Source organism: Balaenoptera borealis (assembly GCF_965194805.1).
Source record: "Balaenoptera borealis genome assembly, chromosome: 11".
NCBI lineage: Eukaryota > Metazoa > Chordata > Mammalia > Artiodactyla > Balaenopteridae > Balaenoptera > Balaenoptera borealis.
Window position 1 is genome coordinate 24,262,455 of NC_138868.1, and position 24,229 is coordinate 24,286,683.

Genomic DNA, 24,229 nt, shown 5'->3' on the forward strand with positions numbered 1-24,229 from the left:
GCAAGGCTTTATGTGGACTTGTGCTGCCGTACAGCAAAAGCAAGTAACAGCTTCCCTCGCTCCCTCCCTGGGGTGGGGGGCAGGGCCGGCAAGCTGGTCCCTTAAACGGGGTGAGGGTGAGGATGGGTCCAGGGCTCAGGCGGGAGGGGTGGCTTGGGTGGTGTGCCCACCCCCTTGGTGGTGCTGTGTGCAGGGATCATGCGTGGTGCCCTGCTTTTGCTCCAGACATCCCAGAAGTGGCAGTTGGGTTTTGGGTCTTTTTGTATCTGATTGTTCATAATTTGCCCCAATTGCGCATGCACGCAGTTATTTTTAGTCCCTTATAGTTTCTTTGTATTCTGCTGTTTGTCCAGGTGCAAGCACTGCAGCAAAGAGTCCCAGATATCCCGGGTCTCAGATTCCAGCCTCTCTCAAGTGGAACCACTGAGTTAGCTGCCCAGGCCCCCCTCACCAGCCTAAGGCTAGTTTAGGTTCGAATACACCTCCGTTCACATTAACTCTGGTAGGAAGTAAACTAGAATCAAGGAACCTCCTTCAACCATTTCCAGGGAATCACAGAAGAATAAATTGAGGAAACAGGTCTCAGAGAAGAAAAGTCTGCATTCCCAGCTGCCCCCGAAGTGCCATTGCCAATCACTGCTGAGCCCAGTTTACTCTGGATAAATCTGGAATATGGTCTCTGATTTCCAATACCACTTCAGAGGCACTTGTAGCAAAGAGCTATATTAAAGGAAACATTCCAGACAGGGGAAGTTGGGTGGGGAGTGAATAGAAACAGGCTAGGGGAGGGGTGCTTACTGGTACCCTCTCTGTGCAACGTGCCTACCCCTCAACCAGCCTGCTTAGAAAGATGAGTTTGCTTGTTTTGGGGTGATAGACGCAACCGGGTGCCAAGTCTATTCTTAACATTTTGGAAAGAGCGCTCTGGAGCTGTAGCACCTGGAGGCTGAGCTGGTAGGAGTCTGGGGGTAGGGGTAGCATCGGAGGGACGGGGAGGGACAGATTTGGGCCTCCCTTCTGTGCCCCATCACGACCACGCTCCACGCAAGAAGGAGTCCCTTTCGTCTGAGTCAGTGAGGCAGAACTGAGAGGCAGGCAGCACCCAGAGCTGTTGCTCTGGGCTGGGGTGAATTTCTGTGGTGTCAGCCATGCTCATGCTCCCTGACCTGTCTGGTTGATGGGCAATCTCTAGTGTCCCCCAGGGCAAGGGGCACTGGGGGACACTAGAACAGAGGACCACGCCATTCCCTGCCTCACCCCTGCCCTGGACCCACCCCTCCACTGACAAAATTCATATGAGGAGTGAGCCCTTAGTCCTCCAGCTAAGCCCAAGGACATGGTCCTTTGGGTTAGGACACTCAGAGAAATAATCATGTGGCATATTTGACTGCAGGGTGAGGGAGGGTGCAGATTCCGTAAGCCAGACTCCAGGCAGCCCAGAGGAAAGGAAGCTTAAACTAGGTGCAATCCCACAGGCTTAGGAGGGCCTTGAAGAGGGTTGGAAGAAAGGGAACTCTTTGACGGTGACAAGGAATTACCAGAGAGAAAGGGTGCTGGGTGGTGCCTTCCGTGCCCTCGGGGTACAGCTGGGAGTGGTTTCAGACAGCCTCTCTTGGGTGGAGGGAGCTTCAGGACCGGAGGTAGACACAGAGACAGAAAGAGAAAGGCATGCTGTCTCCAGCGCAGAGGCTCCGCCCCCAAGGTGGCAGGACCTTTGTCTCTGAGAGCAGGGAGGCCTCCTGTTTACTGCTTCGGGCTGACTCTGAGCCAAGGTGAGGTTTCCAAGGTGGCAACAGGCTGTCAGGTGTGGCCTGACCACATTCATCAGGCCCAGTGAGAGTGACCACATGGGGTCCTTTCTTCCGGGGAATTCAGTGAACTGGGTTTGCTCCTTTGGCCCATATTTGGGTGCACAGGATGCCACAGAGAATGAACCAGTCGGGATCCCTGCTCAGTGGAGCTGACTTACATTCAGGGACTCTGGGGAGATAGACCAGAACAAATGTCAGGTAAATGCACAAGGTACTTGAAAATTAAGGTAAGTGCACTCTGAGAGCTGGAGCAGGATGATGGGCTAGTAACCGGGGGAGACGTCTGAGCTGAGGCAATAAGGGGTCAGAATGAGCCAGCCCGGGCCTTCCCTGGTGGCGCAGTGGTTAAGAATCCACCTGCCAGTGCAGGGGACACGGGTTCAAGCCCTGGTCCAGGAAGATCCCACATGCCGCAGAGCAACTAAGCCCATGCGCCACAACTACTGAGCCTGCGTTCTAGAGCCCGTGCGCCACAACTACTGAGCCCGCGTGCTGCAACTACCGAAGCCCGCGCACCTAGAGCCCGTGCTCCGCAACAAGAGAAGCCACCACAACGAGACGCCCGCGCACCGCATCGAAGAGTAGTACCCGCTCGCCAGCAACTAGAGAAAGCTGGCGCGCAGCAACGAAGACTCAAATGCAGCCAAAAATAAATAAATAAGTTTATTAAAAAAAAAAAAAAAGAATGATCCAGCCTGAGGAGAACTGGGGGAAGAGCCCGCTAAGCGGGGGCAGAGGCTCACGGAGGTTGGCAAGCATTTGGTGAGAAGAGAAGCAAGGCCGCTGAGTGGGGAGTGGAGTGGGTGAAGGAGGGCCTGGCGGGCCGGGGTCGGACTCTGATTCTTATTCTAAGAGTTCAGGCAAGGAGATGACTGTTTTTCTATTTTAAAAAAATCAACCTGGTAGCTCTGGATATAGACAGAGCTCCAGGTAGCTACTTACGTGGGCATCGCAGGTAGCCAGGAAGAGGAGGTGAGTCAGTGAGCAGGCTTTGCAGGTTTTAAGGTGAGAGATGCTGGCGGCTGCGACTGGAGTTGGCAGCCAGCTGGGGTTCTTCAACCCAAAAAGGCTTGAACTGAGAACTCAGAGGACCCTGCCTGTCGTCCAGCCTTCAACTCAGCCGCTGAGCTGTGCTCTTTGGAAGCTGGATTTTGGAGCTGAACATACCTCATTTTGCACCCTGCTTCAGTAAACTACTAGCTGTCTGTCCTGGGGTTAGTTACTCAGCCCCGTGAGCCTTGAGGGGCTCCTGTTGACATAAGAAGTAAGAGTTGTCAAAGGTGGAGCACCTGGCCGCCCCCCTGATCCTGGAAGCACCATTTATTCAGGCCCATGGCCGTTACTCCTTTGAACTTGAGCTTTGGCTTCTTTAGCCTTCTCAGGATAGACCTACAGTTGGCTCCAGTCCCCACTTTGTCCCCAGGAGGGTGACTCTATTGTTCATGGAAGCTTCCCTTCAGATCCTTCCTGCGTTCTCTCTTTGTGCCAGCGTTGCCCAGACCAAGGGGGCCATGAGCTGCCTGTTGCCATTCAGCTGGGGCTGCCCTTCTCCCTGCACAAGTGCATGTGGCCAGGTTAGAACACGGAGTACCTGCCTTGCCTCAGGGAATGCTGTGCTTCCCTCTCTCCCAGTTAGGAGAGCTGGTCAGGTCAGCCTTGCTTATTCTCGGGCCCAGCTGCTGTAGGGTTGGGTCCATAGAGTTTATCAGGCAGCGCAGGTGGTGAAAGACCTCAGTGGTGGTCAGTGCATCTGAGTTGAGGTCCCAGTTCTCCCAATAATTCTATGATGTCTGATGAGTCACTTGACTTCTCCATGCCCCCTCTTCTGTATCTATGCAGGCTTCAGCCATCTGTCGCCTACTACGTGCCGGCACTGACATTCTAGGATTCTGCATGACTTCTATTTTAATGCCCCTGCAGGTAGTGTTTCTCTGGGCTTAGACGTGAGTTTTCACAGCATGCAGGGTGCCTGGCACCTTTAAAAATAGGGTGGCCGCCCCAGATGTCGAGGAATAGCATGAGAGCTTCTTAGGGGGCCGCTTGCACAGGGATGCTTGGGAACATTGAGCAAGGCTTGGCGTCACCGCCTCGAAGGAGTGGGTGTCTTCCCACCTTACATACGGAATATGAGCCAGTGACCCTGCCATGGGGGCTGCTGGCAGCTGGCACATCTGGCAGCTACATGGAGATTCCCAGCAGAGCCAGGCTCTGGGAGGCGCCTCCGTGAGAGTGGGCCTGTGAAGATTCCGTGCGATAGGAACCAGGCAGGGAGAAGCGAATCAGGCGGATCATGAGGTGCTGATCTGACTTCCAGCAAGACCCCTGCCCTCCTGTTCCTGACCAGATCCAGGACCCTCCACAGGGGCTGGCAGGTCATCCAACTGGGTCTCACATTTGCTACTATCTCCATGGGAATGAAACAAGCACACAGGCATCCCTCAACCTGAAGCTTGGGTCCCATTACCAATCACACTGCTTATAGTAGTTACAAAAGAATGTTATAAATCCCATCATTATCGTGGGATGAGGACAGTCGTATCCCACTGTATTTGTGCCATGAAGCATCACTCTGTCAAACACACACATATAAAATATTCCCCAATTTCATAACCTTGTTTGGCCTTTTTTTTTTTTTTTTAAATAAATTTATTTATTTATTTATTTATTTATTTATGGCTGTGTTGGGTCTTTGTTTCTGTGCGAGGGCTTTCTCCAATTGCAGCGAGCGGGGGCCACTCTTCATCGCGGTGCGCGGGCCTCTCACTATCGCGGCCTCTCTTATTGCAGAGCACAGGCTCCAGACGCGCAGGCTCAGTAGTTGTGGCTCATGGGCCCAGTTGCTCCGTGGCATGTGGGATCTTCCCAGACCAGGGCTCGAACCCGTGTCCCCTGCATTGGCAGGCAGACTCTGAACCACTGCGCCACCAGGGAAGCCCGCCATTTCTTAATTATAATATTTTTGACATATTGGGAATTCAAAAATTTATGTAAGCGGCCAGGCTTTTGGTGACCTTTTACACCAAACCTCTCATCTTTATGGTTTTTTTTTCCCCACTCCATTAGATTCAAACAGTGACAAAGAAAGTCCTGGTGGCCCCTCCGTCAGACGAGGAGAGCAATGCCACCAGTGCTGTCCTCTCGCTGTTGAATGAGACTGTGACTGAGCCACCTGAGGAGACGCAGGTGGTTATCAAGAAGGGCCTGGAGTTCAAGGACGGCATGAATGTCTTAGGTAGGCACACTGGTCTTCATCTCCTTGGGGGAGGTGCCTCTGCCGGGGCCACGTGGCCAGCTTTCCCTGCAGGTCAACACCTAGGCAACCTCGCTTCCTTCTCAGAAAGCCGATCGCCCTGCTGTCCTGTAGGTGGAGCAAGAGGCTGTCTCTGGGGAGCGATTTGAGGGTCACTGGGCCTGAGAACTGAGAGGTGAAGCACGAGGGAGCCGGGCAGGAGCCATACCACGTGGGGACGTGGCAGCAGGATTGGGGTGTGGGCGACGCGAGGGGACTGACATTCACCGGGCACATCCCCCCACTTTCTGCGTGGTGTTGGCAAGTCACTTTCTCTGACTCTCCATTTCGTGAAGTTACACATCCAATCCTTTCATTTCCTAAGCATTTCTTTTTGAGGCGCCCTTGTGTCTGTCCCAGGACTATGCTAGGCATGGGGGCTGTCCCACCCAGCCCTCACAGTCTGTAAACAAACGCAGTGCTATCAGGAGTGAAAGTGTTGGCGTTGGCGCCAAAACGGGCTTAGCAAAAGGAGACTGTCTGGTTTAACTTTCTGGGATTTCAGTGAGCTTGGAACCTTCTGAGAGTGTCATCCCAGGGGTTCTTTGGCTCTGACGTTAGACTGGTTTGTATCCAGTTTGGATCCCTTATGGACCACTCACCGGTTATCTAATCATGGGCTGGCTGCTCCACTTCTTAAGATTCATCTGTAAAGTGGGCATGGGGTTGGCATTTCTCCTGTAGATCATTGTGAGGATTCAGTGAGATTGTGCACGTAGGCACAATGGTACGCGCCATATGCTTTATCATGTGAGCCGCTGTCATCATTAAAGGCCGGGGGTGGAGCGCTAAGCTGCTCAGTAGAAAACACCCCACAGAGGATAGAGACTCCCCATTGTGTGGGTGACTCCAGTTTGCTCACTTTACTCCCCATCCACCCTCTGGGTTCACTCCCCCCACCGTAATAACCCCCATCCACTGTTAGAATGGTGTCCCAAGACAAGACATTTGGTCATAAGCTGGGAGAAATGGGAAATCTATGTGGAAGAAGTATGTTGATCCACGCAAGCGAGATTTCCAAGGATTTGAATGAGAGCTGTTTAGAAAAGGTTGAGCTCACTTTACCATCTAGGAGATCAAGTGCCCTTGTCTCTTTGATAGGGGCATCAGATAAAATACAGGGTGCCCAGTTTCGTGTGAATTTCAGATAAACAACAAATAATTTTAAAGTGTTAAGTATGTCCCAAATATTGCATGGGATATACTTGGACTAAAAAAATGTTTTCATTGTTTTTCTGAAATTCAGATTTTACCTGGGAGTCCTTTTTGTTTGTTCTAAATTTGGTCACCGTTCTCCTTACTTATCCAGAATGGTGGAGAAACAGAGGTGGAGGGAGCAGGACTTCCCGGCCAGTGAAAAGTGTCTTTTTCTTTGACCTGGCAGGAAGCGGAGAGTGAGGGAAGAGATAAGCTGACCAGGTTGCCAGGCAACAAAAGATCAATAAACATTGCTGACAACCAGTGGGAGGCGAGAGGAGGAAGGAGAGAGGAGAAAATAGGAGAGTTCCTCTGAGAAGGAGGGTTTGCAAATATCCTCAGCATCCAACCCTGAGTGGCTCTTCTCTCCCACTGTCCAGATATCTGTGACCCTTTCAGGCATTCCCAAATCCCCTTGCCCCCCAAACCCTATGGTCAAAGTGGCCCCACTATTTTCTACTGTGGCCATGAGTAATGGGGCCAGAGCTTTGGGGTGAATCATTCAGAAGACTTTTGTGGTCATTTCCAGAGTCCTGGTGGATTCTGGGAAGTCACATGACCTTTGGCTGTACCAGGGAGTTTCAACACAATTCACGACTCTCTCAACCCCAGTGACCAAGTCTAAGAGGGCTTTGTTCAAACGAAACACCCCTGTTCCAGCGCGTTCAATGAGGCAGTGTTTACAGAGGGAAATGCACAAGCTGGCTGTGGGTTTCCAAGTGCAAATTGAGGCTCTGCAAAGCTAAGGGAAGTTAGACTGTTGAGAAACTTCCCATTTACAAATCATGGCTGAAATAAGGTTCTTTCCATTGTCTTCCAAGGGCAGAGATGGTGGCCTTTTTTTTTTTTTGGTTTTGGTTTGTTTTTCGGTTTTGGAAAGTCCCGAGGATCAAGCATTGCAAGAGTGAAGATAAAAATCCTGGCTCTGGCCCCCCACTTCTTTAAAGACTCATTTCTTTACCCCCAAGACCTCCAGACTGCTCCGGGGCTCTACTTCAATCCCAACCACTTAAATCAACTCCTGTGAGATAGCGCTCCTTTCAACATCTGTCTCTTACACTCATAGAGATGGCCCGTTTCTGGTGACCCTGCCAGGGGAGCTATTTTATTCTAGTTCTTTGGGACCTTGAGACCTTGAACATTTTCTCTTAAAATTTCCAAATGGAATTAACCAAGTGATACTAGCTATTCTCAGCCAGAATGTTCACAGATCATTGCTCACCACACACCTAGCAAACTCCTCTCCATGGGCTTGACGAGAGCCTGAATTTGATTTCCTCCATTACCACAGAACTAGGTCACTCTCTCCTGTCACTCTGATTCTAGGTCACGCTAATTCTCATTAAGCCTTTGTGTTTATGGCCAGTAACTCACTTGTAAGTCACTAGTTAATCTTTCTGGCCAAGAGCTAAAAAGGGGAAATATTAAATACCAAGGATTAACAATTTCAGTGCAAGTGCTAGATTCTTTTTGCTGAGGGTAGCAAAGGGTAGTTGAACAGTCTGGGTTGACATGTGCTTGGTGCGGGAGGTGAGTGGTTTTGGTGACTAGAGAAAAGGTAAAAGCAGAGGTTCAGAAAGAATTTTCCCCTAAGAGAATCATATTATAATGCTATCATTTACTTTGATACAGCTCAAGACTGCAGGCATAAAAGGACGGACGCAATAGGAAATTGGATGGAATAGGGAGGGACTGGAAATGAAATCTGCCAAAGTGGGACAGGGTAGGTGTAAGGAGAGGAGGGAGAGAGAGGGAAGAGTGGATGGCCCATACTGCAGGTCAGAGAAAAAGTCAGATGGGCAAGCAAGGGCCCGTTGCCAAGGGGACAATTACATTGATTTATAGTCCATGCAAGTCTTCAGAGTTGGAGCCCCAAGATTGGCAATAACAGATTGGGAGCTGGGGGGCACATGATGACTGGTTATCAGAAATCCGGAGAGCCTTCAGGCAGTAACAGGGACATCCGTTAGCCATGTAGTGTGCCCCAGTCCCTGGGAGGGTCTGGGTGAGACTCCAGGGTGAGAGGCTGAGGAAGAGGGGTGGGACAGAGCGGTGCCAGAGAAAGTATTATGGGGAGAGAAAAGCCAGGTCTTGCCTTGGAGGAGCTAACATATCAGGCAGGTTCCCTGGACAGATACTCAGGGAATGAGGTAAAAGGTAACATAGAAATAAGACCCAAGGCTGGCTGTTGGGCTTGGTCCAGGACCTAGTGCCAGCATCAAGAGGTGGGGACAGGGTTCCTCAAATCCTCCTGGCCTGGGATTAGATTGACCCTGGAGGCTGGGGGGAGGAGGGCTGCATTTAGATGGAAGTCAAGTGATATCAAGTGAAGGGAGAAGAGGGCCAAGGGGCTAGGAAGCAACAAAGACTACGTTCTCACTTTATGATCCTGAAAAAAAAAACCACAATAAAAAAGAAAGCGTTGTAACCATTTTGACCATGGAAAGAATGATGATGAATTAATAAATAACAGGTTAAATCCAAACAAATTGGGTCATTTGGGGTTTCCCAACTGTTTTGGATTTTTCATTGCTTTCCCTTGGATTTTTCAAGATTCTTCCTCCTTCTCCAATTAGGCACACAGCAATAGGAAAAATATTTTATGTTTAGGATTTTCCTAGAGTGAAACATACCAGCCATGCATTAACTTGGGATAACACCAAACTCATATAGACATAACCCTGGCAGAGACTGAATTGGCTAATTGGTCTCTGCTCTTCTAATATTGGCTCCAAAGTTTGTATGATAATCCCCAAGTCCCAACAAGCCTTCCTTCTTTAATCTATGTACTAATGGAATCTGCTTCCACATGATTTCATAAGTGAGGAGGAGAGAGAAGAGGGTACTTTTTCGTTTGGAATGAAAATGAATTCCTTTTCTCCAAGCAACTAACCTGCTTGCAGTTCAACTTGCTCATGTGGAAAGTATTCAGGAAAGCCGTAATTATCCAGGGGAAAAGTGGGAAACATAATGCTTTTGTCTTTTAATGCCTAATTCATAGGGTAACAGGTGGTAAGAATGTGGCTCCACTCATTATGGGGGATAGCAATGAACAAGGGAGAAGAAACACATACTTTGTAATTTGTCCTTCTGTGTCCTGTGATTCACCCAACAGGTCTGATAGGGTTTTTCATTGCTTTCGGCATTGCCATGGGGAAGATGGGCGAGCAGGCCAAGCTGATGGTGGAATTCTTCAACATTTTGAATGAGATTGTAATGAAGCTAGTGATCATGATCATGTGGTAAGTGGGCTTGTTCTTACTTCATGGTGGTGGCTTGTGAGATGGTCTTGGGGTCGCCAGAGGGCACTGGAGCCCTCCCAGCAGGAAAGAGTGGGCAGGCATGAACCAAGCAAAGGGCTCTCCAGAAAGACTTTGAGAAAGGGATGAAAATCTCTTTTTTGGAGCTTTCACTAGAAAATTGGCTGGAAAACTATAGCCTGTGGGCCAAATCTTATCTGCCATTTGTTTTGTATGGCCCGTGAATTAAGAATGGGTTTTATGTTTTTATTTGACTGAAAAAAAAAAATCAAAAGAGTAGTACTATTCCACGACACGTGAAAATTATGTGAAATTCACATTCAGTGCCCATAAATAGTTTTGTTGGAACCCAGCCATACCTATTCGTTCATGTATTGTCAAGGGTTACTTTTGTGCGAACAGACAGAGTTGAGTAGCTGTGACCAAGACTGTGTAGCCTGCAAAGCCTAAACTATTTAGTACTTGGCCCCTTACATTAAAAAGGGATGGCCCCTTCCATCCCTGCCCTGGAAGAAAAGACTTAAAAAAAAAAAAAAAAAAGAAAGAAAGGACAGAAAAGCTGAAAAAAACAATGAGTAATCCTGAAGCTGAGCAGTATCAGGATACACTAAGACACGGCCAAGATCTCAGGGATATGGCATGACCCAGGGTGTATGGAAGAACCGCTGCGCCAGTATATTGGTGTCCAAAAGCAATGCACCTTAGACCTGGGTTACTCGTGACTCATATAGAAAAAAAAAAAAAAAAGGCAGTTCTCAGGCCATGCAAGAAAAAGTGAAATCACAAAAGATTAGAACTGTAAGGGCTCTTGGAAATCTGGTCCCACTCTCTGGTTTTACAGCAGAGAAAACTGGTCCAGAGACACTAAATCTTGATTCTTTAACATCATCATGATCACCATCATCATCAAAACTATCTTTTATTGATTTCCTCTTATCTGCCAAGAGCCATGATAGTGCTTCATACCTACCAACTGTAATCCCCACAACCCTGCAAAGATGGTGTTATGGTTCCCATTTGACAGAAAAGGCAACTGAGGCTCACTGAGGTGAATTAACTTGCTTAAGAGTAGACAGCTAGGGAGAGGAAGAGCTGGAGTTTATGTTGATATCAAAATCTTTGATATGTAAGTGGGTGGGGGGTTTTGTTGTTGTTTGAATCATGTAAGCAATATTGTCTCCACTTCATTTCATGTGTGTTTATGGTCAGTGGTTCTGAAGTATAGGGTAGCCCAGAGCTTAGGTGTTCTCTCCTTCACCAAGGAAACTGTGTCACCTCCAGTCACTGGAAACTTCTCGTGTCCGGTATCTATCTGACAGAAAGATTTTTACATACGTTCATTTCAGACCCCTACGATGGTCCTGTATGCCTGCCTAGAAATAAGACCAAACCACACGTGTGTTCTATTCACCACAGGAATTCTGCGTTACGGATTCCCTGGCTCCTCCTTCTCCGGTGCTCCCCACCAGCCTTCCCAATCCGCCTCTGATCCTCCTCTGATTCTACGTGTCTTCCCCTGAAACTCCACCTTCGTTCTCTCTTCCTTTCCTTGGCCCTTACTCCCAACTTACAAGGGCACAATCTGTTCTCGACTTGTATTTTATCTCCAAACATGATGATGTGCCTGTAGTAAATTCTTATTAAAACTTTAGGAAAGAGGGGCTAGCTGAAGGCCCCAGGGTCCTAGATCAAGAAGATGTTTCCCATGATTTCATGAACCATATTTAATAGGTCTGGCTTGTGTTGGTCCTTGCTTTCTTGTACTTTGGAAACATGGAAAGGATGCTAGTACAATAGTGTGTTCTTTTCGATTCTTGTACCAATTCTTCAACTTCCCAGTCAATGCTAGATTTCTGAATATTTCTTTTGTGTGAAGATTTAAAGTCACACACGATGTCATGCTGTAAAAATACTTTAAAAGTCTTTTAAATCCATTCTGAGCTTGCTGAGAGATTAGTAAATGGTAATATATGAAGCAGACTAGGCCTCTTGGTTTTAAACCTTAGGATCTGCCTTCATTTCCTAAAATTCCTAGCAGAGTGAGCCCCCTAGCTCTGAATATGCAGTCCATTTTTCTGTATTATGACGCCAGCGATGTGGGTCATGTATGAAGATTCCTTCCTTTATCCATACCACTGTCATTTCCACTGAGCCCTTGAAGCGGAGGGAATCTTCTAGGAAATCAGATGAGTCATGGGATAAAGTGTAGCCTCCCTTCTCTGCAAGGATGGAGTGGGTGTGGATCGAGAAGTTTCCTCTTCACTGAAACCAAATCTCCTAAAGATTTAGCATCATATCCCAGGAGATGAAGAGCAATTGTGAGTCAGGAATAGGACCTACGGAACAGTTTCTGACAGCTGTTGGGTTACCTCATCTAGGCCAACAGTCCGGAGGGTGTAATATGACATGAGATGCCAATCCTACACATTTCTTTCATTCTTTAGCTGCCTCATCAGCAAGTGAAAACGATGTGTGTGAGAAGGTTCTGGATAAAACAACCAACCACTCCTTAACTGACACCCTCAAAGCTTAAATCATCAGAGTTCTTTCATAGTCTTCTCTACGTGGTAGTAAGAAGAGTAGTAATAGCAAAATGCATCTTTGAGGAGATTACTATTATTCTAACAATAATTATTATAAAATTATAACAGAATTATTAAATTCTTGCTATATGCTTAGTACTTTGTCAATTACTGTCCTGTACCTATTATTGAGAAGATAATAATATTATAATTATTATTAAATCACAATTAAGATTTACCAGATTCCTGCTGTATGCTTAATACTATTCCAATACTTTACATGCATTGACTCATTTATTTTTCACAATAATACCTAGCAAAAATAGGTACTTTGGTGAGCCCTATTTTCCAGAGGAGAAAACTAAGCACAGAGGTTAACTCATTGCACAGCCTAAGTAATTGGAATTATAGAGAAGCATTACCTAAATCAACTTCCATCTGACCTCAGACTGGATTGAACCCAGGATCCTCCTCTTACTAGCTGTGTGACTTTAGGTAAGTTAGAAACATGCTAAACCCCTCATCCTGATCTGTGAAATGGATTGATCATAGAATCCATATCATAGGGTTGCTGTGAGAATTAAGTGAAATTGTGACCAATAGTTATGGAGCATTTCCTATGTGCCAGGACCTGTCTGAGCATTTTGTATGACCTAGTATTATTATTGTTGTTACACTGTAATTACCATTATTATCAATTCAATCCGTAACCCTTTGCTTCTCTGTATTTGTGAATTCCTTAGGAATCCTGCAAAGCCCTCTGAATCACCAAAAGAAAAGAAAAACCTTCATTTCGGTGTGATTTTCATATCCTCAGTTTTTCGCAAAGTGCTTTAAAACATGTTTTTCAAAATCTGCAAAACTTAAATAGAAAGTAAAACTTTTCATAATCTCACCACCGTAGAAACATAAAGTGAGAAGTGAAATCTCTGCTCACTCTTTCAATTCTCCCTCCCAGTTAACCCACCACCACCACCATCCATCCATCCACCCATTCATTCCTTCACTTCCTAAATACTCGAGCACCTCTTCCATGCCGACAACAATTTCAGGAGCTGGTGATATAATGGAGCCTGGAGGCTCCATGAACTGACTTTCACTCTATCCTGATGAAGAGTTCTAATCCTCATATGGTAACTCTCAGCAAAAGTCACTTCTTGGATAGCCAGAATCTTTCCCTAAGTGGACTGGGAAAGTGGAGATTTGTGTTACTTCCTTACCCTGAGTACCGAGAGCACCTTAGGTAACTCTTGGAATGTATGTTTAAGTCTTTACTGACAGACTCTTCCAACTCTTGAGTTCTCTCGAAATCTGTCCCAAACTGGCGGAGGGGTGTTGCTGTTGGCAACATGTGGGACAGAACCAGAGTGGCTTTATGGCAGGACTGAGAAAGTCCCTCCGCTTACCTCCACTCCAGGTGTCTGGCCCACCATCTGTCCTACGCCTGAAAGTCCCAGAGTTATCACTTTAGTGGGTTAAAACCAAAGGCCTTGAATAAGGTGCAGCTAAATAAAAAGTAAATGGTTTCCAAAGACTAACCAAGGACTATCTGTATTTCATCAGTTGCAGATCAGATTTTATTCCTGGAAACATTGATTTATTTGGAAACATTGATTTCCAAACACATCAGAATTACCCGGGAACTTGTTTGAAATATAACTGTCCCAAGGCCAGCTCCAGGAAGTTCTAACTCAGTAGGTATATGGTGGGTCCAGGGGATCCATATTGTTTCAGGCAGGCCAGGTAATTCTGGGGCAGGGGTCTACGGATGCACTGACTCAGTTCGGGGTATGTTAGTGCTGTGGATGGTCTGTTTGTGGAGTAGGGAGCAGACCTGAGGGGGCATCTTGGCTGGAACCTTAGGATGACAAGGACGGAGGCGCAAAGTGGGCAGAGGCAAGAATGGGTGATGCAACAGTAAGAAAAAGATGCCACAGGCCAGTCCTGGATGAATCAGTGGCTTTGAAAATGAAGCCCAGAGCTGAGGATATAGCCAGTCTCAGGGCAACATGGGAGCCGTTCCCTCTCCCAGCTCTGTAGTTATGTCCTTCTAATTTAGAAACGGGTCCCACAATTCCTGGGCATCACTTGGCTTCAGAACACTCGGGAGCTCTCAGCCTCTTTATACACTTTAGTTTATGGCTTTGTTTGCTTCATCTCAGAAACTTTAAATGGTGACCTTGAGCCCTGAACATTTGCCTTTTCTTTTCCATTGAGTATATTTCCAACAAGGTAATTCATTAATATGGAAACCCAGGAACTCAGAAGCTCCAGCTCCTAAGTGGAGGCTTAAACTACCTGCTTTGAAAACAGGTGCAGGGAAGTAATGACCCTAAAAAACAGCTTAGAACAAAGTCTCTTTCCCTGTCCTAATTAATGCTCATTCTAGTTCCAGAGACCAAAGTGTTTGGGTTAACTAGGGCCCCTGCTTGCCATATTTATTTACCCTAACACTCTACCTTCTGGCCCTTGAATGGCACTGTCCGTTTATAGTGGGGACTCAGGTTTCTCCCAGCGAGCTGAGTACTCTGGAGATAACCTGTTACCTCTCTCTAACATTTGGTTCTGGCAGATGTGTTCTCCAGGGGTCTCTATAGCTGGTCTTGCTTGGCAAAGAGCCTTGAAAACATTTTCTCTCCCTTCTACAAATCACTTGTCCTAGAAGAGCAGGAAAATTGAATGGCACCCAAAACAGCTTGTATTTGTGTTTTTCTGGAGATCTCTAAGGGGTGATTGGTGCTTGGGAAAGAATTAGTCTCTTGGTTTATGAAGCTAGATGCTTGTTGGTTTTATCAGAAAATGCATTCTGCTTAGTTGTTTACAATCTCAGGGAACACAGAGCTGGCCCCTGAGACCACCCGACTGATCTATGAGATGCTGTGACTATGGGCACAGCAAGAAAATATAAAATGGTGGGAAAGCCAAAGGTTTAATGACTTGACTCCCTAATTCCCGGGGAAGCAGCCCTCAAACATCGCCAGCCTTCACCTCCAGGAACGGAGAAAGGGAGACTACAGGCTAGATGCTCCTCAGGGAGAGTAACTACGCTCATGTTTTAACTACTTAGTGTCAGTTACAAATCAGCTCTTTCAGGAGAAGATTCCTCTTGAGAAAATAGTTTGGACGTAAAAACATCCGCAGTTGGGTGGAAGTAGCCCGTGAGATGCCTTAGAAAACCTCTTCAACTCAGACTTGACTCATTACGCATAGGTGATGAGGGGACATGGGGTAGATGTGTGAAAATGAACCTGCAAGGGACTCCTGTGTCAGGAGTCAGAGAACTAATGGCACTGACAGGGATGGGGGAGGGACTTTTGATAGTGCGTACATATGCATGTTCAAAAACGTAATCCTCACAGCAATCCCATGAGGTTGCAGGTAGTCTCTCTAAGCCTCGACTTGCACATCTGTAAAATGGGAATAAGTCACTAACCAAGGTCATATAGCTGGCTGGACAAGCTCCATGTCTCGTGTAATTGTGTATATGACTCTCGTCTACTCCTCATGGCTTTGCTTTAACCCAGGAAGTGCTTTTGCTCCAAACACAACTGAAAAAACAAAATCCACCAAATCTGCTTGCTGGCCCTCTCTTTATCCTGACTCCCCTCCCCAGGCTGGGAGCGTGACTTCGTTTGCCCCACAGTCTTTCTTTCAAATATGTTCATAATTCTTAATAAGGTGTCAATGTTCCCACAAACATCTTCATTTCAGTCAGAAGTGTTACAGGCTGAACAAGTTCATGCTCCAACACCACCAGATTAGGCAATAAAAAAAAGGGTATTGCCAAACATGCAAAAAATATACCCAAGGTGAGAGAGAGCATGGTTAGCTGACTCAAGAGTGAGGACAACAGTAGATTGTTTCCAAGCATGCTATAAAAGAATAATAATATAGAAATATAAAATAAGTCTATTTTAGGATAGATTGGTAGAGAACAAATTGTCTGCTTATGTACAAAAAGCTACAATTGCTCCTTCAAGGAAGTGGTTTGGTTGGTAGGGATGAAAACCCCCAGTGGTAGAGTTTCACACATCTGAGATTATCCTCCTCCTCCTTCTTGTTTTCGTGGTCTTGGGCCAGTAATTTAACTTTTCCAAACCTCAATTTCCTCATTTGCCAAACCGGCATAATGATTCCTTGGTTTTAGGGTTTTTGTAAGAATTAAGTGTGTGAATGTCTCCCCATATTCTTGAAACACGATGAATGGCAGCCAGCATTACTGTTGGAGTAGGTATGGAAAGAAACACTTTCAGACTTGGAAGTAATAAAACCACATTTCTCTAAACATGCTTCTTGGCTCAGATGGTTTTCTTGTTTGGGCAGCTCTCTCTCTCTCTCTCTCTCTCTCTCAGTGTATTTCCTAGATTCCTTCCAAGGCAAAAACAAAGCACTATTTACAAACACCAGTGTTTGTCAATTGGTGAAACTCTAATGAGCTTTCTGAGAAGCTCTAAATTTATTCTCAATTTTCGAGGAAGGAGATCTGGAACAGAGAAATCAAATAAGATTCTCAAAGATGTAACCTGGGTGTCCCTCGACTTTTATCTTGGTGCTTCCTTAAGAGGTGGTAAAGCATGTCTCCTTTAGCCCTAAAAAATTACCTGAGCAACAAAGTTTGCCTTGGGATTTTTCATCAAAGCAGGGGCCACCAGGTCCATAGGAAATATTTCAGATAATGCGGTTAGTCAGAAGCAAAATATAGCATCTATCGAATCTCATGGTCCTCTTTTGGCAACACTCTGTACAGGAATGCAAAGGGTTTTCCTCAGCGTGTGGTACGAAGGAGGGCCCTGATTTAAATTCTGAATCCCATCACCAGCTCTTCAATGCTTTTTTTTTTTCTTTTATGTTTTTCAGGTACTCTCCCCTAGGTATCGCCTGCCTAATTTGTGGGAAGATCATTGCAATCAAGGACTTAGAAGTGGTTGCTAGACAACTGGGGATGTACATGATCACGGTGATTGTCGGCCTCATCATCCATGGGGGCATCTTTCTCCCCTTGATTTACTTTCTAGTGACCAGGAAAAACCCTTTCTCCTTTTTTGCTGGAATTTTCCAAGCTTGGATCACTGCCCTGGGTACCGCTTCCAGGTAGAGAACGCAAGAAATCACTGTTGTTTCTCTCTGCTCATTCCTTTTACTTCTTTGTCACTTCCTCTTTTTCAAAACCTTCCCATCAGAGCGTTCAGTGAGAACACTTTTCACATATTTTAAAAATATTCTTGAAAAAGTGGAACACTTTAGATTCTTCGCTCCTTTTAGGAACTTTTAAGCTTTCTGATGAACTTTTTGCTGGTATGCAGCTGTCTTGGAACTATGATCTCATATTGTTTCCCAGGTGAATACATGCTATTCATCTCTAGGCATAATTTGCCACATATAGCATTAGTTCAGTTTTAAATGTTTTCCAAAAGGGTGTAACAGGATGTTATTTTATTTAAGAAATTCTCTCACCTGTGATTTGAGAAAGGCTATTATATCACTGTATTGGAATAATTTTTCAAAAGTAGGAGAACAAGGTTTTGCAGGGTAAACGGTAGGTTAGGTGAGATTTTTCAAACAAACCGGAAATCAGGCAAGTCTTTGAACCTGTAATGGACTATTCTACCCCACTGATTTTGAGGAAAGTCAGGTTGGCATTGATTTGACTTCACATTGACCGAGAGTCAGTTGCTTCTTCATTACCTAGTCCCAGTGCCTCCCAGAAGCCAGTGAGGACTCCAGATATGCAAGCAAAAAAACCTCTTTTTTTTTTTTTGATATCATCTTGGACTGAATTTAGCAAAAATAAAACCAACAACCCAACAAAAACAGATACATAAGAAACAGCCAGGGCTTCCCTGGTGGCGCAGTGGTTGAGAATCTGCCTGCTAATGCAGGGGACACGGGTTCGAGCCCTGGTCTGGGAAGATCCCACATGCCACGGAGCAGCTGGGCCCGTGAGCCACAACTACTGAGCCTGCGCGTCTGGAGCCTGTGCCCCGCGACGGGAGGGGCCGCGATAGTGAAAGGCCCGCGCACCGCGATGAAGAGTGGCCCCCACTTGCCTCAACTAGAGAAAGCCCTCGCATGAACCGAAGACCCAACACAGCCAAAAAATAAAATAAAATAAATAAATAAAGTAACTATAAAAAAAGAAAAGTGCTTTAAAAAAAAAAAAAAAAGAAACAGCCAGCAATGTAGAATTTCAAAGACTAAAAGAGTTTTATTCTTTCAGCCTGCAATATTTGCTTTTATTTCTACATGTGTATCCTTGGGTCACAAAACAAAGACTGAGGCCATAAAGCAGGTGGCAGGGAGGCAAGTAAACTCTGCAACCCATAGCTCAGCGTTATCTCTGGAGTCACAGGTTGGCAGGTCCTTGTTACAGAACCCATGGCCACTCACTGCCAGGGAGGCAGCTGCTCTGTGACACAGGGAGACTGCTTTTTTTTTTTTCTTTTTCAAAACTACTGAGCAGTCAGTCAGGTTTTTCTTAAGTGACCTAACAGGCCAATAGTGGTGACAACCTGGGAAAGCCAAATTATATTTCCATCTTGCAAATCAGTGAGAATTCTGTACTAGTAGAACGTGAGGTTTCAGAAAAAGCTAAAATCTATACAATTTTGGAGATCTAGATTCTACATTCAGTTTCCCAAGATGAAGGGAAACACTTCAAAATTTCCTTTTTCCTTCTTGGTCCTATACATTTCTTATCGCTAAGTATCGCTATCCATAAAGATTTCCTCTTTTTGGTGAAAAAGTTAACTTTTTTTCAAAAATGAAAACAATCATGTTTAGTTTTATTTTTGATTTCTGGTTATGAGCATGGTATTTGGTCATTATGAAAAAGTTCAGACAGTGTATAAAATTTTGGAGGAAAAAAAATGGGCAACACCACTGATAACTGGTAGTAACCTTTTTGTTAATCTTTACAGTTATGTACATTTCCAGTTCTTATTATGTATAGATATTGTACACTGCTACTTTCACTGGTCAACATATCATAAAAGTTATATCTATTAATATAGCTCTTACTATATCTATTACTGCATATCTATTACTACTATTTTTAAACTTCATAATAATATACTGTAGGTACTACAATACATCCCCCACCCCAAATGTACATTTAAACCTTGTCTATTAAACAGGGCTATGACAAGCATCCTTGTAAATACATTTCTGCAAGGATGTCTGGTGATCCCCTCAGGATAAATTTCTAGAAGTGGAATTGCTGAATCCAGTGGTAAGCACCCTGATGGTTTTGAAACATATCACCAGATTACTATTTAGAAAAGTACATTCGTTTACGTACCCACTAACTGGGTATACGAGTGTGCCTTTACCCACCTGTGCATCAACACTGAACGTTATCTATCACTTTAATACTTTCAAATCCTATTGGTGAAAAGTGATCTCACTGAATTTGCATTATTTTGATTACTAGCGAAGGGAAAACATCTTTTTTATGTTCTTTTTGACCATCCTTCCCTCCCCTCCTCTGCCCTGTGAATTGTTTGTGAGCTTAATTTCCTGTTGGGGTGTTTATCCTTTCCTGATTGGTTTTCAGCTCTCTACATATATAGAAATATCAACTCATGTGTCATATGTTGTAAATAGTGTCCCCCTTCACTTGACATTTGTCTTAAAAACTTACAGCGCTTTTTGCCACTAGCAGGTTTTAATTTGTATGTAGTCAAAGTCGTCAGTGTTTTCCTTTGGTATTTAGAACTTTGATTTTGCTTAGGAATATCTTTCCACCAAAGATTATAAAATATAACTTTATATTTTCTTCCAATACCTTTATGGTTTTGATATCTACACTATTACAAAATATTATCATTATCTTTTCTTCTGAATGACTAGACAATTATCCTAGTCCCTTTATAAGACAAAGGTTAATCTTAAAAGCATAGGGAAAACCCAAAATCATATTTAAATCAAAGACAAATTCTTGGGTTATCTGACCAAGACCACAAACATTAGACTCATATCTCCCCCTTGCCCTGTATTTCATCTGAAAAAAAATATGGTTTTAATCTTTGGTTAAAATGTGGCTTTTGCCTAGATGAGGAATTTCTTTTTTTAAAAAGTCACTGTAGCAGGAGTCACGTAGTAAGAATTAACTCAGGGTTTATTTGCCATTATGACCACAGGGGGAAAGCCCTGGGACAGCCAGCGCTAAATATACTTTCCACCTCCTCAGACGCTGGACTGAATGTGCAGGGGAAGGGTTGACCCCGTTTTCTCAATAGGCACAGAGGCTGGTGTCAGGGCAGCTGAATGGAGTGGGGATGGCCTGCGACACGTCTCTCTGCATCCCTCTGACTTCCGAGTGCGCTGTTAACACTAATCTGGATTAAAAAAAAGAAGAATCTCAAGTACCAGACAGTTATTATTAGCAACGTTTGAAGACTGTCATATGGCCACTGAGGCAGGAACCAAAAAAACAATGTCAGAATGTCAGCCAGTCAACACAGGAAAGAGTTAAAATTCTCAAGTCCCAGTTTGGACCGATGGGGTACATATGGATTTTTAAGACACAAAGCCTGTCCAGTAGTGACATTAAGAATATTTTCATGCCTTACCAGTTGTTTTCTCCAATCTGTTGAATTGTCTAAAGACCCTTTGATGACACTGTGGGAAAATGAATGCAGTGATAATAATGGATATATTCCAGTCCTCCCAGCAGTGTCCTAAGATTCATACTGATGAGAATTCAGCTGCCAACCATAGCCACGCAGCCATTTCAGACCAGTCATGGTGTCCTGGTAACCTCAAAGGGGTCTTAGGAAAGGGCTGGGAGTGCATGAGAGAGGAATAAAGGGACACTAATTTCTCATTAAAACAGCTGGGGCAGCAAGCCAGGTACGATGGCACCCCAGCATGTGAATGAGGCCAGACTCCACACTTTTCTCCCTGGGCTTATAAGGTTTTGGTAATGAGAGGTCTCCAAACATCCATTTCTTCTCCCCACCCAAGACCAAAGAGGAGGCATGAGAAAGACCCCTGACCTAAAATCACAAAGAATGTTCCAGTAAGATGACTCTGGTTTCCCTAAGGTTGTTAATAGGGCTTGTGGGTCCGTGGGTTGATAAGATGCAGATCTAGGAGACCCTAATTTTAGAGCTTCAGGGACCTTGGTTCTGCGTAGGCCCTGGAATCTGCATTTTACTTAGCATGCCTGAAGCTGACGGTCCTGTCCCACTCTCTGAGAAACTGACGCCTCTGCAGGTGTCTTTGTCCAGCTTGGCTGGAGCCCTAATTCTGACAAGTAGAAGGAGGGAGCTATGACTAAGGCTGTAAATGCAAGAGAGAAAAATGTGCTGTCTGCACTGGGGACAGTTTGCTAACATTTGAATAAGAGAAAAGAGAATGTACCACAATGTACTCCCATGGCAGTTGGAATGTTCTACATTGCTTTCCATATCACTTAAACTTTGAAGCAAATCCACCTGCCCTCCCATCACCTCTATCCACATGGAAATAATATTCTGGCTTTCAGCAACACTTACTCTTATAGGTCTCCTGTTTTAGAAGACACAGAACATGTCAGGAGTTCTGGCCTTTGAGATTGATTCATATGGTCGTGAATTCCCATCCCACGCCTGGGAGGAGTGGGGGTGAAGTCACTCCATGTTGGGTCTTTGATTAGCTCCAGAGCACTGGCTTTTCTGCCCTATGTCATTGGAGAGACTGTAGAATTGGCAATGACCATTTATCAGGGAGTTGGACTGTCTGTGAGGGTCCGCAGTGAATTGCTAGAAGCTTGGATTCTTGCTGAATGGTCCTTAACATATTTGTCCAGCATTCTCAACATTAGCAGGCCCGGCTCAGGGCAATTCCCAGGGGCTAGATACAACCCATGTAGTCATCTTGTTGGAAACAGTGTTTCTAGCATGAAATTATGGGTCATTCAAAAATTCCTCATTCCATCTTACTGTTGATAGCTGATCCTTTTCTGACACTTTTTTTTGGCAGCCCAATTGATGTGGGCAATCACATGGGCTTCAATATTTAATCCAAGATGTAAACAATGACCAAAGGGAAAGGAGAACTTGAAGCTCTGAGTAGATCTCAAAAGCTAGAACCAACAAAAATATTTTGCTGACTATTAGCATCTTAATAAGATTGTATTTGAGCCCCCAAATCAATGGGCTTTTTTCTTCTTTATTATTAGAATTAAATTTTATTTGGATTTTATTTTTTTAATTTTTACTGGAGTACAGAACTTACTCAGTACTCTGTAATGGCCTATATGGCAAATCGATGGTTTTTAATTTAGCTCCAGACACTGCTTTTTTCAAGTCACATTGATTGGAACAAAAGAACAAAAACTTTGTGGTGGCATTTCGGTTTGTGCTTTGTCCTGCTTCTCTAAAGTGGACATAACTCTTGTCTCTCTCTCTTCGCCCCTTAGTGCCGGAACTTTGCCCGTCACCTTCCGTTGCCTGGAAGAAAATCTGGGGATTGATAAGCGTGTAACCAGATTTGTCCTACCAGTTGGAGCAACCATTAACATGGACGGTACAGCCCTTTATGAAGCTGTGGCCGCCATCTTTATAGCCCAGATGAATGGCGTCATCCTAGATGGAGGCCAGATTGTGACCGTAAGGTGAGTGAAATGGGTGGTGTGAAGCACTGAAACAACTTTTTACCTTATCCCCTTCCACACTAACTCCATTTCACAGAGGCCACTTGAACTGCTGTTCTCCAGTTAGAAGAATGGTGAAGGAAGTAAAGGAGAAGAGGAGCTACTGACAGGCTCAAAGGGAAGATTGGTTCAGGAAGGAATCAGGCTCATACTAATGCCTTATGTTTGTATTGCCCATGTGAAATTGCTTTAGAAATTTGATATTATTTGATTTTTGACAATCCTGTGACGTTGCAAGGCAGTTATTTATATGATTATTTAATAGATGAGGAAGCACAGGCTTCAAGGGGCATGGTAGTTTGTCTGAGGCTGTAATACCATCAGTAATGAGCCAGCAGGGCTGTCACTGGGGCCAACATCAATTGACTCTGGATCCAGTTTTTCTTTCATTAAAATATGTTCCCTTCAGCATTCCAAGGAGTGACGGCAAAAATGATGAAATACAGGGAGGAAGAGATTCCTCAATATAGCATAACATTATATTACAAATAACCAGCAAATATTTTTTTTTGTTTTTACTAAAGGTATTTTTACCATATGTATTCATCATTTTAAAAAATTCAGAAAGAATACTTTTCCAAGACGTCATTAAAAACACATCACTTCTCTGCAAACTTAAAGATCACACCTACTTACATATATTAATTTATCTAATCCTCACAACCACCCTATGAGGTATGTACTTGTCTCAGTCAGCTCGGGCTGCTGTAACAAAATACCATAGACTATGGCTCAAAGAGCAGATGTTTATTTCTCACAGTTCTGGAGGCTGGGAAGTCCAAGATTAAGGTGCCGGCGGGTTCAGCTCCTGGTGAATGTCCTCTTCCTGGCTTGCATATGACTGCCTTCTAGATGTTTGCTCACATGGCCCTACCTTGGTGCATGGAGAGAGAGAGAGACAGCTCTCTTACATCTCTGCTTATAAGGGCACTAATCCGATCATGAGGGCTCTACCTTCATGACCTAATTACTTCCCAAGGCCGTATCTCCAAACACCATCACATTGGAGGTGAGGGCTTGAACAAATGAATTCAGGGGGCACACAACTCAGCCCATAGCAGTATTGTAGGGGAGCCTCAGTTTCCTGTATAATGGGTACAATAATCATATATTCTAGTGTGGCTGAGAGCATAGTCACCTGTCAATAAATGTTAGCTACTAGTATTATTACTATTACTGATACTTAATAAAATACAGTACTCCTAGGATATGAAAGAAAAATGTGACTATGATATAGTGAGTGCCGTGATGTTACTCAGTGGAAAACATGCTTCGGGTCAGATTATCAAGCCATCTAAGTCCTGTCCTAACAGATTGCATGTGAGACTGCCAATCTCCCTTGCTTTAAAATTCAAAGACAAATAGAGCTTCTTAATGGCCCTGAATTCTCCCCATTGATGAAGCAACCATGCTTCCCATCAAGCTCACACCATTAGATGAGGACTTAGAGGTGAGAGGATGTACCAGTGAGTGACCAGGTGATTGAGACTGTGCTTGAATTATTTAAATTTATC

The 24,229-nt window shown here is 44.7% G+C and overlaps 1 protein-coding gene across 2 annotated transcripts in view; it reads left to right on the forward strand.

Annotated features, from left to right (window-relative positions):
• SLC1A2 (solute carrier family 1 member 2) overlaps positions 1 to 24,229 on the forward strand; it is a 104,917-nt gene that overhangs the window by 51,569 nt on the left and 29,119 nt on the right. The window contains exons 6-9 of one of the 2 annotated variants that reach the window (XM_082343770.1): positions 4,875 to 5,043; positions 9,413 to 9,539; positions 16,937 to 17,170; positions 22,482 to 22,676. In XM_082343770.1, coding sequence (XP_082199896.1) covers positions 4,875 to 5,043; positions 9,413 to 9,539; positions 16,937 to 17,170; positions 22,482 to 22,676 — 725 coding nt within the window. The remainder of the gene's footprint in view (positions 1 to 4,874; positions 5,044 to 9,412; positions 9,540 to 16,936; positions 17,171 to 22,481; positions 22,677 to 24,229) is intronic. The other variant, XM_082343771.1, reaches the window with a different exon arrangement.